Source organism: Artibeus jamaicensis, unplaced genomic scaffold (genome assembly GCF_021234435.1).
Source record: "Artibeus jamaicensis isolate MK-2021 breed Jamaican fruit bat unplaced genomic scaffold, CSHL_Jam_final contig_233, whole genome shotgun sequence".
NCBI lineage: Eukaryota > Metazoa > Chordata > Mammalia > Chiroptera > Phyllostomidae > Artibeus > Artibeus jamaicensis.
Window position 1 is genome coordinate 67,860,086 of NW_026521486.1, and position 19,185 is coordinate 67,879,270.

Consider the following 19,185-nt stretch of genomic DNA (forward strand, 5'->3'; position numbering starts at 1 on the left):
CAGACTGGTATAACCACTATGGAAAACAATATAGAATTTTCTAAGAAAACTAAAAATGGATCTACCTTTTGTCCCAGCAATTCCACTGCTAGGATTATACCCTAAGAACCCTGATTCACCAATCCAAAAGAACCTATGCACCCTGATGTTCATAGCAGCATAATTTACAATAGCCAAGTGCTAGAAGCAACCTAGGTGCCCATCAATAAATGAATGGATCAAAAAAAGTTGGTACATTCACACAATGGAATTCTATGCAGCAGAAAGAAAGAAGGAGCTCCTACTCTTTGTAACAGCATGGATGGAACTGGAAAGCATTATGCTGAGTGACATAAGCCAGGTGGTAAAAGACAAATACCATATGATCTCACCTTTAAGTGGAACCTAATCCACAAAACAAACAAAGAAGCAAAATATAACCAAAGACGCTGAAATAGAGAATAGGCTGACAGTGTCCTGAGGGAATAGGGTAGGGAATTTCAGGGGAAAAGGGGAAGGGTTTACAGGAACAAGTATAAAGGACACATGGACAAAAACTAAGGGGGTGGAAATGGGAGGGAGGTGGGGAGCACTGGGAGATTTGGCTGGAATGGGAGTAAAAGACAAAACTGTACTTGAACTGTTGCATCCGCCGTCACGAGAAACAGAGGTTCGGAGACTTTCAGAATTTTCAAGATGTTACTTTGTTGGCCAAGTTTTACCTGCACAGGGGCGAGCTCTCTGAGTGTCCGAGGACACTAAGCTCAGGAGAGCTGCAGATGAGAGCCACGCCCCAGCGCTTACAGCTATGTCCTTATATAGGGGTATGCAAGCAAGCTTTGAACAGAAGCAGATGTGGCTGTTAGCTATTGGCTAGCTCTAAACAGCTGATTGCCATTGGCTTATTAGGGAAATTCAAAAGGCTCTTTGTGTAGTTGGTGGTTAGCCCTTTTAGGAAGTAAAAATTTCCCTGTTCCTGGTCAGCCTAACTTTATCCGGGGCTTGTTGGGGATTGTCCCTTTTCAACATCTGTTTTGGACCTCAACAGAACGATAATTAAAATAAAAAAAAATTAAAGAAGAAAGTGTAAATTTGCTGATTTCCTCATCAGAGGCTCAATGAATAAAGATTTAACTGTGGATAAGTGAATAGGAAAAAATCAGGTTAATTTAACATAACTGAGATGAAGTCATTTTGAAAGAAGAAAGTATCAATATGTTTTTTAGGAGTATTTTAATTACATGGAGTATCCCAATTATCTGATATTTTTCTAAAACTATAATTTTTTAAAAGATTTTATCATTCTGTTATCTTTTTTCTTTTTCTGCTATACCGTTAAGCATGTGATTCTTATGAAAATAACTTTTATACTAGTGTTATATATTAAAGAATAATGATAATGACCTTTACTACTTTTTTCCTGAGAATTTTCATCTTGTAAAAGTGATTCCCTTACCTGGAAGAAATTTCTAATGTTTACAATTTTATATCACTTTTAATTGCAGCAATATTGTTTAACTACACGTGGTCATTTTTAGCAAGATATAAAACATTTTAAACTAACATGATTCCTGTAAAAAAGGGTATTTTATATTTTTATACTTATATTTTAGAATAGTATAAATATATACTAGTTCTGAATTAACTAGCACATTTTTGTTATTAATTTGTGTTTTCAGTGATGCTTCAACTTAAAAATTACTTCCTTTAAGTGATAATTGAGGAGTAAATTTTCAGACAATAAGAAATGGCTTAACTATAGTTATTAAAATGGACTGTGATTAAAATAAATGATGTTATTATTGGAACATGGTATATTATTAATGCCCTGTAATTATTAAGCATCATTAGGGAGTTAAAACATCATTATCATTACTTTTTCTAAGTTTTATTTAAACATAATCAGCATTAGAAAAAAAATCAATGAGAGGGTAAGTAAGATATTATATTTCTGATCTGGGAATTCAGGATTAATTAAACTGCTTTTTCTAAATAGCATATCCTCAGAATTTTGTGGCACTGGAAGTTGAAGCTAAAACTGAGAAATATGAGAGCAAGGTAGCTCTTAGAGAAAACTACTTCCCTCCCTAACCTGTCCCTGAAGGTTTTATAAATTGTCTACAAGACAGTGTCCCAAAGGATAGAAATTATCTGTTGTTTTAATATGCATAGTTTTAAGCTGATTTAACAAGGGTTTTAATATATTTTTATTCCAAGAATTTTGAAATTTTTTCAAAAAATCTAAAACTTCTTTTAGGTACAAATTTTTAAATATTTTGATAGCATCATTTTGATGCCTCCATTTATTTATATTCTCTGTGGCTCAGCAAATTTGTTTACCTTTGTCCTTTATTTCATCATTTATCTCCCTTATGTGGGAGAGCGAAGTATCAAAACTCTAACTAATATGTCTGCTTCCCCAAAGGTGAGTTCGGGTGGGCATGGCTATCTTTTCCAAAATACTAATTTTTTTTAATGCAATGAATTATATAGTTGAAGTCCTTTTTCTATCTCTGGTAATAAAAAGTAGTTTTACCTTCCACATTTTATCTGCAATAGCATTGAGTGGCTTTTAACTTTAATTCGGAACAGAGAATAGTATTCTGAGAGGCAGGAAAATGCCACATTAAATCATAAAGCAGTAGATTAGATGTTTCATTTCTCCATAAGATGAATATTTCACTAAGATTAAAGGAGAAAATGCAGGACACACACAGAAGGTGTGTTTTTCTATCCCTTTTCTTTCATTCACTATTGTTTCTTGGAATTGTTCCCTTACCATTACTAAAGAAAAAAGACTCCCCCCCGCCTGTGATGCAATAGAAATGTGTAAAGCTAAACAAACAAAATGCTGGTCACGTGTTGTACAATCTACATAAGACAGGTGATGCGATAGTTCTCTCACTAAAAGGCCCACTAAATCATCTCATTTTCATCGTTTTCAGAGTGTTGACCAACATGCTGCCAGCCTGGCTTCTCTTTTCTGATGTAAACACAGGATTCAGAATGACTTTGGAGGGTTGTGGTACTCCGGGATTTATGGGACATGTGTATGTGGGATTCTCATCACCGTACAGCAACCCTGTCGTTTTTGTGATGGAGCCTGTTTCACTGCTTTTAGATTTATGATGGGAATAATTCAGAGCAGAGCAATAATTTTCCCTTGGCAATTACACTACCATTTGGTACTTTGTCCCTAAGGGAAAAATGAATGTGCTGGGATCTATCCATGAGTTTAGTAGCTTGGTGTAAGGAACAAATCAAGGTCAGAATACAAATGTGGAGCACGTGTTTGCTGAATTCTAGTTCTGATTCTTCAGCCTTTGGATACTCCACTCTTGTGCGCACTTTTACAGTGTCAGATACTCTTCCGCTTCTTGTCTCTCAACCCTTACAATCACCCTGGGAGGCAACACCATGTCTTCCACTTTGTAAAGATAAAAACTGAGCCTGGAAATGTTGTTAATCAGCAAATATTTTAAAGCATATATAATATGAAGGCTTTATGACACATGCTAAGAATATACAGGAAAATAAGACTCAGGTTCTGCTTTGGTTTTTTTAACTATTTATTATGGAGAATTTCAAATATGTACAAAATTGGCAGAACTGTGTAATGAAGGCCCTGTATATGTGGCTAGGCATCAACAATTACTAACTCATGGTCAGTCTTGTGTCATCCATGTCCCTTCCGACCTTTTGGTACTGTTTGATGGGAATTTCATTATGTTATGAAGCAATTCATCAAAATGATTTTCACTGTGTATGTGTACATTTGATGATGTTATTAAACATGGTGACCTAAAATGAACATTTCCTCAGTAAAATCAAATATCCAGGAAGCATTCAAGTTTCCAATTGTCTCATAAATAAGCATATATTTAAAAGAGATTTTTAAATTTGGGATCCAAATGATATTATCATTTTGTGATTGGTTGATATATATTTTTGGTCTCTTGTAAACTACTGATTTTCCCTTTTACCTTTCAAAAAATTTCATTCCAAAGTGTTTGGCGAAGAATGATGTTGCTTTCCCACAGTCTGGGTTTTGCTGACTGCATCCCCACCCTGCACTTTTATAGGTTCTTCTGCTGTATCACTTGTAAATTGGTAATCCTAGCTAGAGGCTTGAACCATAACAAGTTTAAATTTTTAACAATTTTACTGTACATGACCAAATAAAATAAATAGTTGTCTCTCTTTTTATGATATTTGCAGCAATTGCTATTCAGTGCTTAAATCTATTAGTTCATTAGATACGGCAAAATGGTGATTCATTTATTTCTTTTTCATTTGTACGGTGATTAATTGTTTGAAGAGAAACTTGTTCTCATTTACTGTTTGGTGACCCAGTGATACAGTTTTTAAGGAAAGGCAGGATAAGTACTTGATTGTTTCCCTGTATTTTTCAGTTTCAAAAATAATGAGCCAGTTCTTTAGCATGTTTCATAGAGACCAATTACTTTGTTTTGTTCTGTTTGTGTTTAAGTATCATTCTGACCTATGAATTTAGGTATATTTAATGCTTAAACTCAAAATGTTCTAAGTGGCCAGAAGCTTCTTTGAGCTGGCTGCAGAGCCCAGAATAAATGGGATGCTGTCACTCTGCTTTTGTTAGATTCCTTTTATCATTTTTTGGCAGGTCTTCTAAAACCTTTCAAACTGAATTTTTATTTTCTTTTGCATGTCCAGATTACATTTCAAATGTGTTTTTTTTAATTTTCAAAAATGCATTTACTTCTTGGATTCTATCTTCCTATATTATCACTAACTTTTATGTTAGTCTAAAATTTAGACCTTAGCTATACATTTAGAAAATTATATAAGGAATTATAATGACCACATATGTGTAGCAATACTCTTCTGGATAAATTGGGGGCGGGGCTGGCTTGTTTATGAGATTTCTTGTTGTGATTTGTAATCAAGGTAGATTGTCCAGGCCCAGTTATATGCAGAAAGCACATGCTCTATACATGTGCCATTATTTGAGTGCTTCACTCTTTCCTTCTTAGTGCGAGTACAGGACCTCCAAACCTCGTCCTGTAGCCATCATTCTTCCCTCTTCTATACGACCTTGAGATGGCAAATATGTTTTGGTTGAGGCACTCCTTGAGATGGCAAATATGTTTTGGTTGAGGCACTCCCTCTCTTTTAAGTGAAAGAGAGATTATGATAACTTCTCCCTCCTTTTTTACACCATATCCCAGTACTTTATCTATTGTTCTCTCCTGTGTTAACAATATTTCTGAAAGCAAAGAGTTGCTGTAATGCACGTTCTTCGTGGTAGGTGTATGGCTGCTAACTGGGATCAGTGCCTCCAGGCGAGAGTCGGGGCTAGGCTATTCCTTGAATTATGGAGATTAGACTGGGTACTGGATGAACCCGGGGAATTGGGGGCAGTGATGAAGAAAGTGGTTTTGGTATAAGTGGCCAAAAACGACCAACATCTAAAAGCTGTGTCCAATGAATCCACTAAGACTCCCATTTCTAAGTCACAGCCATGGACCAAAACACTCTCTCCTTCCTCATAAACTCTAGTATATTGTTTTCCTCATAAAGCCTCTACAGATTATTACCACTTGATATTCCCCTGACTCCGCTCCTCATATTTTTTTTACTAGGGGATGGCAGAGGGAAAACAAAATTACTCGCCAGGCTTTTTTGGAAAGTGGTAAGAGTATCACAGGCTTGGTGCAGATGACTGGCTTGTGTTATCAGCACCACCCTTACTTGTTATGACCCTGGAGAGGTTAGGTAAACTTTTTGGGCCTCCATTTTGACCTGTAAAATGAGGATAGTAATATTTCCAACTTTAGGATATAGCCATAAATCTTTGATAACATGACGCACGTGTGGAACGGGGCACAAGGACCGGCCCACAGGGAGTGCTGAACCAGTGTTGCCCCACAGTGACCACCTGTGTTTCTCTGTCTGAGACCAGTTGGTGACTGATGAAGTCTGAAACCATGACTTCAGGTTTTCTGAACACCATAATATATTATAACCTTTAGCATGATAGTTCTACTCAGGTATTCCATCGAAAGGAAACCACTCAGAATAGGTAAAGCATTATATACAAAGGTGTCCATAGTTCTGCTATTTATGAATGTAAAAATGTATATACTCCAAATCAAAATATTCAACAATAGTGAAGTGTATTTCTCTTCCTGAGAGCGTGTTGTTAGAACTAATTCAAAGATAATTATGAGGAATTAGTAAGAATGTGAAAAATTCTTATAAGTTAAATATAAAGACTTGTGTACTGAATAATAAAATCTATACAAAATGCAAAGCTTTGACATAAATATTGGACAAGAGGAAATATATTCAGCTATTTTCAAGTGGTTTGGTTCGAATGATGTTTTTCTCTTTTTTACTTTCCTATTATTCGCACATTTTTCTAAAAAGCCGCCTGAAGAGATGTTAGAAGCTGCACTGATTTATGGACCTTTAGATAAATGATTTGATATGCCAATGTCAGTGAACTCAAACTCTGCAAAATACTGCTGGATTTTTTAAATCCTTTTTATTCCCATGGGGCTTTATGGAGCACAGGAAAATTTTATGGCTCAGTAAGCAGAATTCCAAAAACACTGTTAAGCATTGTATTTTCCATGGAAATCATAAGCTATGTGCATAATTTTCCTTGTGACCTTTCAGACTAGTGTCTGTGTTTCAATTCTGGAATAAGTCTGTTAATTAACCTTAAGTGGAACATATAACTTCCTATATATAAATTATGTAAAACTGTGTTCATTGCCTAAATGATTTCTCAGTGACCTTCCCTCATTATCTAATGCCGTTTATTAGCAACTGAGGAATAATAAATACTGCATGAATACACTTTTGGAACATTTTTTGATATCCGTATAAGAGACTTTTTAAAAAACAAATACCATTCATAGCCTTTGAAGAAAATCATTATGTCTGTTTTCCATGTCATTGGTTCCACTCACTAATGCATATTTTTCTTATAACCTTAATGTGTACATGGTTTCCTAGGATCACCTAGGAAATCATATTTCAGGGTCTTCTCATCTTGGGAAGGCCAGGTGGCATATTGAGTTTGCTCTCTACTGAAATCAGAGTTCCTTATTTACAGCTTAAAAAGCAGATGGTCATTTCCAGCTTAAACACTTGTGGTGGCTTTTCATCACCAACAGAAAAACAAAGTGAAGCCCTCATCATTTAAGGTCTCTCATGATCTAGCACTACCAACCTTTTCTTCCCTGGCTCACTTCACTCCAACCATAAAGGCCTCTTTTGTTATTTTTTTAGCACCTCAGATGCGTTCCCGTCTCAGGACATTGAACCCCCTGTTCCCCAGCCAATTAAAATTGCTGTCCCACCAGATTCACTCAACCTGTTACCTCACTTCATGCAGGAGTCTTCACAGAGGCCTTTGTTAAGCACTATTACTATTTCGGTAATTCCCCTATAATTCTGCTTGCCCTAATATTGCTTACTTTCCCTTCATATCACCTGGGATTACATTATGTATTTATTTGTGTATTAGGTTTAAGGTGATCAGTGCTATGATTATAACATGTAAACAGATGTCAAAAGAAGGAAGAAAGAAGGCATTTAGCCCTGTTCATGATGGTATTTGGGGAGGCAGCCTGATGTGGTAGAACCAGGGGGAGCTTGCTTGTCAGTCCTAGCTTTCAAATTCAGTTCTGTCACTTGTTAGCCAAGTAAACTTGGCTAAGTACTCATCTTCCACAAACTTTAGCTCCTTTATGTAAAAAAATAATAATAATGGGCATCATAGTACTGACCTTGAGGCTACTGAACTGAAACAAACTTACACCTTTCTATAATACCATAACGTCTAATATACAGTAAACCTTCAGTATAAAATAGTTTATAATAGCCCTGGCTGGTGTAGCTCAGTGGATTGAGTGTGGGCCTGTGAACCAGAGTATTGTGGTTTGATTCCCACTCAGGGCACATGCCTGGGTTGCAGGCCAGTTCCCAGCAGGGAACGCATGAGAGGCAACCATACATTGATATTTCTCTCCTCCTCTCCTTCCCTTCCCCTCTAAAGATAAATAAACAACATCTTTCTTTTAAAAAGTTTATAATAATGAAGCTGATAATTTTCTTAAAAATAATTAGCTAACTTTGGCCATAAAGCTGATAACTTTTCTTTTTGGGGAAGATAGCTAACATCTATGAACTCTTCCAGTTAATGGTCAAAGATTGATTCTGCTTCTTAACATTATTGTGTGCCCAGAGGCCCCCTGCATTTAAATGGCAGCTGGTTTCCTGAGGAATTATGCTTGGAAGTAAAAAAGAAGGTGGAGAGGATAGGGTGGTTTTAGTGTTAGTAGTAGGACTATAAGGTAGCAAAACAATATTTCTGGTGTTTTATTGTTAATTATTAAATGTTTACTGAAAAAAGAGACCCCGCAGATCATGTGACCTACTCCTGTCAATTTGCTGACGAGGAAAAAGAGATTTCCAGGCCCTCTGTCAGTTTCTTTAAATGCATGATATAAAAAACACTGGTGCTTCTAGAAGTGTAGAAAATAATTTGTTCATCATAGAAAAGAACAGAGATGTTTTTATGATGCCTCTGTTTTCTCACTGGCCATAAAGCTATTTTATTTTGGTGTAGACTAGCTGATCTGAAACTATTGAATAGACAGCAGTGGATTTCTTATCTTATGTCATTTGTATCATTAGTAAACAAGATGAGCAAAAATATTATAAATAGCACTCTAATATAATTTTTTATCCTGCTTTTGTCTTTCAACCTTAGAAAATTATGGTTATGTTTAAGTTGCAATATGCTTGTAAGGTGCTCTTGTTTTTAAGAACAATTATACTATCAGCATAATTTAGTTAAAGGAACATTTATTGAGTACTTATTTTGTAACAGATTCTGTATTAGGCTTTATGGACAAAAAAGGGGTAACACATACTTTATTTCCTTAAAGTCCATGGAGTGAGAAAGATTATGTTATGATAAAATTATACTTGATGTCATGACACTTACTATGAATAGAGATGCATCAAGATGTTGTGTGATCCCAGAAAAGAGGGGCCTAAGTCAGCTTTGGGAGAAGGCTTCCTGGAAGAGATGGAGAAGGTAAAGGGGAGCTATCAGAACTCTTTTTTGTGCAACTTTTTACATTTCTAATTTTATGGGACTCCTTTTCATCTCTTCAGACATCAGATCACTGATGCCTTAATTGTATCTTTATTTTCCCTAGGAATTGTTCAAATAGACTGTTGGTTGACAGAGATACACCCCCCATGATTTCCCTTTTTATTCTCTGGTACCCTGGAGACTCGTGGTGTTTCCAATTTTCACCATAGTATGTTTCCATAAAGAGCACACACAAGTCTTTTAATAACGAGTAACAAAGAATAATAATACAATAGCAAAGTTTTTAGTTAAGCATTTCAGCATTACTTTAAAGCAATTACTTAGATCTGTGCTCTAAGGGACAGTTATGGTGTCTTCTGCATATATTGTGAACTATGTACCAGGCTGCTTATTGGTTTAAATGAATATTCAATTAATGAAGACTGGAGTGTGATGCTCTGAAGAGTCTGAGGATTGTGCTTTTTAGCTTTTCACAAGTTTCAAGCACTCAGAAACCAACGATTTTAAAGAAAATTCATAGTAAAATAGGTTATTTGTGTACAGGCCACTGATCTTGGCAGATTCAGGAGTTAATATTCACAGTAATTCAGAGGGTTTTTAAAAAGGAGTTTTTGATCTTAGGTGAGAACAAAACAGTTAAGATCAGATTAGCAACATCAGCTAATAGTGTCTTATTTTAATTTCCTTCTTATAAAAATAATCTCTTACACAGAGATATATTTTATTGCAGGCTTCAATAAATTGGAGAGAGTGGGGGGTTGAGGGGATGGGAGAAGTAACTGTATAGCTGTAGATGGGAATCTTTCATCTATTTCTTTAACTTTTCTCATCTTACCCTCTTCCCCATCGTCTTTTCTTTGACTCCTACATCATTTTGTATGCTAACTCCACCCCAACAGGGGAGAAGATGGACATTATCTACAACTTCTTCCTAAAATATTAATAAAACACATTTTGTTATGCAAGATATATTCTTTTTTTTCAGAGATGTTATTTTATTGGCCAAAGTTTTTTTTTCTTTTTTTTTTTTATTGATTATGCCATTACAGTTGTTCTATTCTCCCCCTTCATTCCCCTCCACCCTACCCCCATCCCCACCATTACCCCCCCCTTTAGTTTATGACCGTGTGTCTCAAGTTCTTTAGATTCTATATTTCCCATACTATTCTTGCCCATCCATCTATTTTCTATCTACTGTCTATGCTACTTATTTTCTGTACCTTTTCCCCCCTTCTCCTTCTCCCACTCCCCTGTTGCTTACCATCCATGTGATCTGCATTTCTATGGTTCACTCCTGATCTAGCTGTCCTTTTAGTTTGCTTTTGTTTTAAGTGTGGTTGTTAATAACTGTGAGTTTGCTGTTCTTTCACTGTTCATGTTTTTTTAACTTCTTTTTCTTAGGTAAGTCCCTTTAACATTTCATATAATAAGGGCTGGGTGATGATGAACTCCTTGAATTTGACCTTATCTGAGAAGCACTTTATCTGTCCTTCCATTCTAAATGAAAGCTTTGCTGTATAGAGCAATCTTGGTTGTAGGTCTTTAGATTTCATGACTTGGAATATCTCTTTCCAGCCCCTTCTTGCCTGTAAGGTCTCTTTTGAGAAATCTGCTGACAGTCTGATGGGAACTCCTTTGTAGGTGACTGTCCCCTTATTTCTTGCTGCTTCTAGGATTCTCTCCTTCACTTTAATCTTGGCTAATGTAATGATGATGTGCCTTGGTGTGTTTCTTCTTGGGTCCAACTTCTTTGGGACTCTCTGAGCTTCCTGGATTTCCTGGAAGTCTATTTCCTTTGCCAGATTGGGGAAGTTCTCCTTTATTACTTGTTCAAATAAGTTTTCCACTTGTTGCTCTTCCTCTTCCCCTTCTGGTACCCCTATAATTTGGATGTTGGAGTGTTTAAAGATGTCCTGGAGGTTCCTAAGCCTCTCCTCATTTTTTTTTGAATTCTTGGTTCTTCATTCTGTCCTAGTTGAATGTTTCTTTCTTTCTTCTGGTCCACTCCATTAATTTGAGTCCCAGTTTCCTTTTCATCGCTGTTGGTTTCCTGTGCAATTCCATTCACTTCAATTAGTTTTGCCTTCATATGTTTGTCTAATTTGTGGCTATAATCAACCAGTTCTGTGAGGATCCTGATCACCAGTGTTTTAAACTGTGCACCTGAGAGTTTTGCTATTTCTTCATCGCTTAGATTTATAGGCTCTGGGGCTTTGAGATCTTCTGAGCCATTTTTGGTCTGTTCGCCCCCGTTAAGTATGAGTAGCAGAGCCTTGGACTCCGAGGTCGCTGGGTTGTGATGCTGTATGTGGGGGCGTGGTCAGAGCGGGGGAAATGGCGGCCCTCTGTCTGTTTTGCCCGCTGGGTGAGGAGCAGAGCCTTAGGTGGTTCACCAGGGCGGGGCCACTCAGGTCGCTGGGTTAAGACGCTGTATGTGGAGGTGGGGTCAGAGCAGGGAAATGGCTGCGCCCTCCACTGCCGCTCGCCTCGGGACCCGCTGAGTCCCGGTCCAATCGCCCACTCCCTTGCTTGTCTATCTGTGAACGAATGAGCAACCACAGTCAACCCGCAGCCTTGCTCCCTTGCTGTTTCCCCCGTGGTCGCTGGGTCACCCACCAGGTCAAACCCTGCACCTCGATTCTGCACGCCTGAGTCCGTCTGACCGAGTCCTCCTGTGCAACCCCGCTCCACCAGCTGCTGGTTTTGCCCCTCTTACCGGTCAGGCTGAAGAATTTGTTGTTATCAGACTTCTGAAAAGTTCAGTTTTCCCTGTTCTGGCTGTGTTTTCTGTTGCTAATATTTAGTTGTCTCTAAACTTGGTTGTGTGAGGAAGCACAGCATGTCCACCTATGCCTCCATCTTGGCGGAAGTCTTTTCGCATGATATATTCTTTAAATTTTCTGTTTCCTCCCTTTTTTGTTAGTGGCATGTCCCTGTGATGATGCAAATTTAGGGAAACTGCATTTCAGTGTCCGGACCCTAAGTATATTTCCTACCAGGCTGATTACTTTGTGCTAATGTAATGTTCCACTCACTGGATTTCACACACTTCCCTGTAATGGATTGCATTATCAGCAGGAGTAATCACAGATATCATTACTAGCCAATTACACAAACACATATCTAAACTAGTAACTTGTTCAGCAAGATTATCTTCTACAAATCTTAATTTTGTAATGAAGCTGATCATCCTCTTGTCAAACTGAATGTAGCTACATATTTTGATCTTGTAAGCCAAATGCAAATACAGAGTCCTACAGAAGTAAGGCTGCTTGAGTGTGGCTGGAGGAGTATAATGTGGGTGTAATAATTTATAGTTTTAATTTGAACATTTCATCTGAAATGTCATGTAGTGTGCTTGCATGTGATACTGTTATGTACAGAATTACATGCTTATAATTTTGTGATAAAAAGAGGCATTATTTGAGCCAGACCCTGTATATTGAATTATGTAGTCAGTAATTATCTATATATGTTTGTAACAGTACAAAATGAGGGCAATTTGAGTGTTATCTGTTTCTTATCTGAAGACTACATTGGAAAAGATTAACTGCTTTAAAAAAAATAGTCCCAAATTTGTAGTAGGATCAAACTGAGTAGAAATGTGTATACTGGTTACACAATGGATTGGGTGTGAAAACTGATACTGGAGCATGCAGTCATCCAGAGAACCAGGTAGGTTATTGACATATTAAATGTGAGAGTTCCACACCTACCAGGAAGATTCATTTCATGGAAAAAGAACATGGAGGAGTTAATGAGAAATGTCTAGCAGCTCACCCGGGCAGTGAGGAGCATTATATTCTATTGGCTAGATCTTAGTCACATAACCACACCTAACAACCAAGGAAATGGGAATTATGGCCTATTATAGGAAGTAAGGGAAAGCATGGATTTTGGTGAGCAGTGAGCAATTTTTTGCTGTGAGGACTCAAAACAGAACTTGCTCCCTCTTTCTATCTAATGAATACTTTATGTGCCTTGCTATTTAAAATTTCTATCAGGCTTGTTTTACCTTCATTTTCTTTGTGCTATACAGGGTCTTATAAAACCTAAATCTAAGCCCTGACTCTTAGACTTGTACATATTAAACAATTAAAGAGTGGGAAGTATAACAATTATAAGCTTTTTTCCCAAAATTTTAAATAAATTATGCCCATGTTATTGCAATTATTTCTCAGCAGTTTAATTATAGATAAGTAGGTTATAATAAAACATTTTTGAAGTTAAAACCAAATGTCTCTTAGTTCAGCCCTCTTATTTCATAGGTAAGGAATGTAAGGCTTGAAGAGATGAATTTATTTGTCTAATTACATATGGAACATTAGCGGTTTTAGCCTCTTTCTCCATTTCAGTCCCTTTCTCAAGGAGAGCCTCTTTCTGTAACATTAGTTGTCATCTTTTTATTTGTAGACATGTTGCCCACAAAGCATAAATCATTGAATAATGTTCATCCATTTATAGAGATGAAAAACACAATAAAGTGTAACTGACATAAGGCTAGCATGCTTAAATCTCTGAGCAAATATAACATTTTTCTGATTTCTTAAAAAAATAATGGCTTGTAGATAAATCATTTTCAACTCTAAAATTGTGTCATCCATGGCTATGTTTCTGATTTTTATAGATGTCATAAAAAAAAAAACAAGCAGGTTTGAAAAATGCTTAAATTGTAAGGTAACATACTTACAGTCAAGACTTTAAGATGCCACTTGAATTTCATCATCATTTTGAAAGTAATCAGTATTGAATATTATTACACAGAGCTACATGAGAAGTAGAGAGAATTCCAAAGAACCAAAATTTTAGTTTAGTAATCAATTATTTTCAATAACTTATGACCTCTGAAGAGGTTTTGAGAAGGAACATACCTAGAGTAAATTTTATTCAAGTTTCACCACGTCTTTCTTTCTAAAAGGAAAGGAATCAGACCATACATTTAGAAGAAATTGTACTTCTAGCCAACTTGGAAGTGTAGGTAAATGTGCTTTACTTCCTTGCACAATCAAAAGAAGGATAACAACCAATTTAGAAACAAAACACAACCAGAACTGCCTGAAAATCAAACTGTGTGGAGGTCCAACAACCAAAGAGTCAAAGAAAAAACACTCATCCAGCCTGGTAGGAGGAACAGAGATGGGCAGCCAGGGCAGAGAAGATGCAGAGCAAGGCAGTGGCTGGGGGACCAAGGGCTCTGACATTCACATTCAGATAAACCAGGAGGGACAACTGGGGAGTGAGACAGACTGTGCAACTCAGAGCTCCAGTGCAGGGAAATAAAGTCTCAAAACCTCTGACTATAAAAATCTGTGGGGATTGCAGCAGTAGGAAAAACTGCCAGTCTCATAAAAGAGTCTGTTGTGGAGGCCCATGGGGTCCTAGAACATATATGAGCCCATATATCCAGGAATCAGCACCAGGGAAACACCTAAAAGGGGATAATTTGCTTGTGGGAAGCAAACTGAAAGTGGAAGTGAGAGCCGAGCAAGTGGCATTGTTCCCTCTCTGACCCACATAAAGTGCCACAATGCAGTGAAGAGAGTTGCCTGCTTACTGAATACCTAAGGCTTCACCCTTTACAATATAACAAGTGTGCCAAGACAAGAAATGTGGTCCAAATGAAAGAACAGATCAGAATTCCAGAAAAAGAACTAAGCAATGAGGAGACAGCCAACCTATTAGATGCAGAGTTCAAAACACTGGTAATCAGAATGCTCACAGAAATGATTGAGTACAGCCACAAAATAACAAAAGAAAAGGAAGGCTATACAAAGTGAAATAAAAATATACAATGAACCAAGAGTGAAAGAAGTAAACTGTTACTCAAATCAATGATTTGGAGCAGAAGGAAGAAATAAACATTCAACCAGAACAAAATGAAGAAACAAGAATTTTAAAAAACTGAAGAGAGGCTTAGGAACCTCCAGGACAACTTTAAATGTTCCAACATCTGAATCATAGGGGTGCCAGAAAAAGAAAGGGAAGACCAAGAAATTGAAAACTTATTTGAAAAAATAACGAAAAAGAACTTCCCCAATCTGATGAAGGAAATAGACTTTCAGAAAGCCCAAGAGTCCCAAAGAAGTTGAATACAAGGAAGCACACATCTAGGCACATCATAATTACATTACCCAAAATCAGAAATAAAAAGAGAATCTTAAAAGTAGACAAAGAGAAAAGGAGACAGTTACCTACAAAGAAGTTCCCATAAGACAATCAGCTGATTTCTCAAAAGAAATCTTACAGGCAAGAAGGGGATGAAAAAAAGTATTCCAAGTCATGAAAAGCAAGAACCTATATCCAAGATTACTCTATCCAGCAAGGCTATTATCATTTAGAATGGAAAGGTAGATATAGTGCTTCCCAGATAAGGTAAAGGAATCCATCAACAGCGAGCCCTCATTATATGAAACATTAAAGGAACTTATCTAAGAAAAAGAAGAACATCAGTACTATGAACAGTAAAATGACAACAAACTCACAACTATCAACAACTGAACTTAAAAATCCAAAACAAAAACAAGCCAAGCAAACAAGAACAGGAACAGAATCACAGAAATGGAATCACATGGAAGATTATCAGTGGGGAAAGGCAAGGGAGAGAATGGAGGAAAAGGTACAGGGAATGAAAAGCATAATTGCTAGGTACAAAATAGACAGGGGGAGGTTAAGAATAGTATAGGAAATGGAGAATCAAAAAAACTTATATGTACCACCCATGGACATGAACTAAGTGTGGGGGGGATGCTGGAGGGAATGGGGGCATTGGACATAGATGGGTAAAGGGAAGAGAAAAAATGGGACAACTGTAATAGCATAACCAATAAAATATACTCTAAAAACATGCATTTTGATATTTTTGTGTTCATGTAAATCTTTAACTCGACAACTCTGCATGTTAAGGGGCATTGGCATTCTAAGTAGGACTATATTTAAAAAGTGAGTAATTTTGATTTTATAACCCCGAGTATTGCTTCTTTATACTGTGATGAATCTTGCTTTCTGCCTTTTATTTGCATAAGTAAAATCTTCATTTCTCCGTCATTATGTACCTTTTTTGCATATAATTAACATTCACTTTTTTGACTGCAGAGCTGGCTATTTGCCTCAGAATATTCCCCTGGAGATTATCAGATACCTGTCTGAGGAGAAGGATTTCCTTCCTTGGCACGCTGCCAGCCGAGCTCTTTATCCTCTAGATAAATTACTGGACCGAATGGAGAAATACAATGTCTTCAATGTAAGAAGATACATTTTCTTCTTTCTATTTTCACATCATAAAGTATTTTCTCACTATCTGCTATATTCAACTGGTCCTGAGTTACTTCAGTTCCTTCTGATTCATGTTATCATTTTTGTCCTGATTTTCTGTGCATCGGTGATGACAATTACCTGAAGGAGAGATTGAATACAAAGCTACTCTTTTGTTCTGGCCTAAAAGCGTCCATTAAGCTTACATGCCTCAGAATTTAAAAACAAATATACATGGCACAATCTTAAAGTTCAAATTTACTTCCCAAGAGTTAAATGGCTGTATGTTCACAGAGGACTTAACCTGGGTAGAGGGATTGGAAAGATCTTAACAGAGTATAGACAGTTTCGGCAAAGGCTCTTAGTCATTATTTTTATCCGAAAGGACATAGTGAATTCAATTCACTTCCTTAATTAACAAGGATAAGATCAACACTGAGGCAAAAGCCCATTCATAATTGGGTCCAATGGGACACAAGAAAGCAAACAACAGATAATCCAAATAGACACGAAGACAGGACAAACATTCTGAAATATTACCTGACTGGATTTCCTAAACTGGAAGCCTGGTAAACCAAAATTGCACTGCTGACGCCACCTAATCTGATGTAACGATCATTTTGGATAAGATTAGAATTAAGTACTGCTAATGAGCTTTTAATCCCTGAATGTTTTATCTCCAGGGAGGCTTTGCCTGTGAGACGATATCTCTGTGCTTTCTATCAACTTGAGCACTATTTATTTACACTTATGTTTCAAGAGTCTTTCTTATGTTTTATAAAATTATTCTGTTTCTTATGACATTCTGGCTCTGCTAATTAACCTACACATTTGTAGTTACCACAGCCAGATCTCATAAAAACCTGTTTATTGGAAGCATCCAGTTATCTGATGGCCATTAGAATTGCTTCTTTTTATTTTATTCTAAACCTACATGAAAACACCTCTATTTTAACTTTTTAAATAGAAATAATCCTGGCTTGACTCTTAGTTTTGTTACTTTTGTCTAAGCCCTTAAAACAGATATGCAAAGAAATGTGTCATTACAGTAATGGCATAATTTTTATATGCCGGACTTATTATATTTTTCTTTTCTCAATACAGAGACACTGCAATATTAAACTTTTGTAAAAGTAAAATACATTTTTGTATATATTTTTACTTCAATATATCAGGTCTGACATCTCAATTTCAGGAAAAGTTAGGAACTGCTTTTACTGTAATTTCAGGGCTATCATTCTTTTGACAAAATTCAGGACCACATTAAATTGAAGAGAGTATGCCTTACATTGCTACTGATATTTAAACATGTTATTAACAGAATGGGTTATCGACTCTGAAGTACTGTCAGTTTACTTAAGTGTATTCTGTGCATGTCAGATTGAACAATGCTAGGCTTTCATAATAAGCTTGCATTAAACATGCTCTATTGATGTAAAATGCACAAATATTAGGTACATATGTTTGTAAACTTGACATACATTTGAATATATGTCTGCTTGAGTGTCATCATCACCATTCCTCAGTTTCCTTGTTTTTCTGCAAAAATTGTCATTGAAAATTGAAAATTTGTCATTGCAAATTTTTTCATTGTTCAAGAAGTAAAGAGTAGAACTGCGCCCTTGTAATTATATTTTATCCTTATTTTCTATATTTGAAAAACTAAGTTGAATAAAATCATCATGCCCAAAATTTTATTGATATTGTAGGTACATTTAGAAAATGTTTTCATTTCATTATATAATTTTAGTTGTCATAATGGAGAGATTCAAAACTGACATTATTTTTATTTCTCCTCCTCCCATTTAGGAATATATTTTAAAGCAAGTTGCAACAACGTACATCAAGCTTGGATGGCCAAAAAATAATTTTAATGGATCTCTTATTCAAGCGTCTTACCAACATGAGTACTGTTTTATTTTAGTATTTGCTCCTTTTCCCCAGAACTGTTTTGTACAGTAACATACTACTAGTACCACTGTGAGGTTGGCAGCATGAGATGTATCTTTCATTCACTTTGCACCTTTCATTTTCCTTACCTGGGAGGACTGCTGATGGGGAATATAGTTGCTGCCCCTGGTACTGAGAACAAAGGCATTTCCTTGCCGTAATTTAATGTAAGATCTGCCTGGATGGGTGAAGTTAAGATCTGAACTCATGCCCCACACTGTAGTACTGTTTCCAGAGTAGACTTTTAGTATGGTTAACTTCTTCTTTGTCTCTTAACTCAGCAGAATAGGATTTCCATATCTGAGATCTGTTTTCCTGCTAATTACTTACTTATCTACTATAGCATAAAGAGTTATGCTTTCTCCCTTGATATTAACAGTGTTTTATTCCCCCCCTGTTTATGGCACATAAGAGAACTACGTCGAGAAGTGATAATGCTGGCATGTAGTTTTGGCAACAAGCACTGTCACCAACAGGCCTCAACACTTATTTCTGACTGGATTTCCAGCAACAGGAACAGGTAAGTTGAACCAAACCCTGATTTCTTGATCTGATATAATCCTGCTTTCAGATTCTCAGTGGATGCATTCCATTTATCACCTGCAGAAAATCAAGACAAGAAAAAAAATGCAAAAATTTGGATCAGGTGCACAGTTCACAAAGCAACTGCCGGAAAGCCCAACACACTTATCTTTGCAAAGTTTTACTGAGTTTTGAAATGGCTCTCTAAGTTAGGCCCTTATTCATCATATCTAAGTCTCAATTTATTTTTATTTTGATAGCTTAACTATCCCCTGAGAACAGAATAATTAAATGTAGGCCAAACCCTAAGGTTGTTTGTAAAGGTTGTGGTATTTATTCCTTAAACAACTGCAAGCATATGATATAAA

At 36.5% G+C, this 19,185-nt stretch overlaps 1 protein-coding gene across 1 annotated transcript in view; it reads left to right on the forward strand.

The window, feature by feature from the left end:
* TRHDE (thyrotropin releasing hormone degrading enzyme) overlaps positions 1-19,185 on the forward strand; it is a 386,150-nt gene that overhangs the window by 328,857 nt on the left and 38,108 nt on the right. The window contains exons 13-15 of the mRNA XM_037154152.2: positions 16,187-16,334; positions 18,155-18,252; positions 18,708-18,815. Coding sequence (XP_037010047.2) covers positions 16,187-16,334; positions 18,155-18,252; positions 18,708-18,815 — 354 coding nt within the window. The remainder of the gene's footprint in view (positions 1-16,186; positions 16,335-18,154; positions 18,253-18,707; positions 18,816-19,185) is intronic.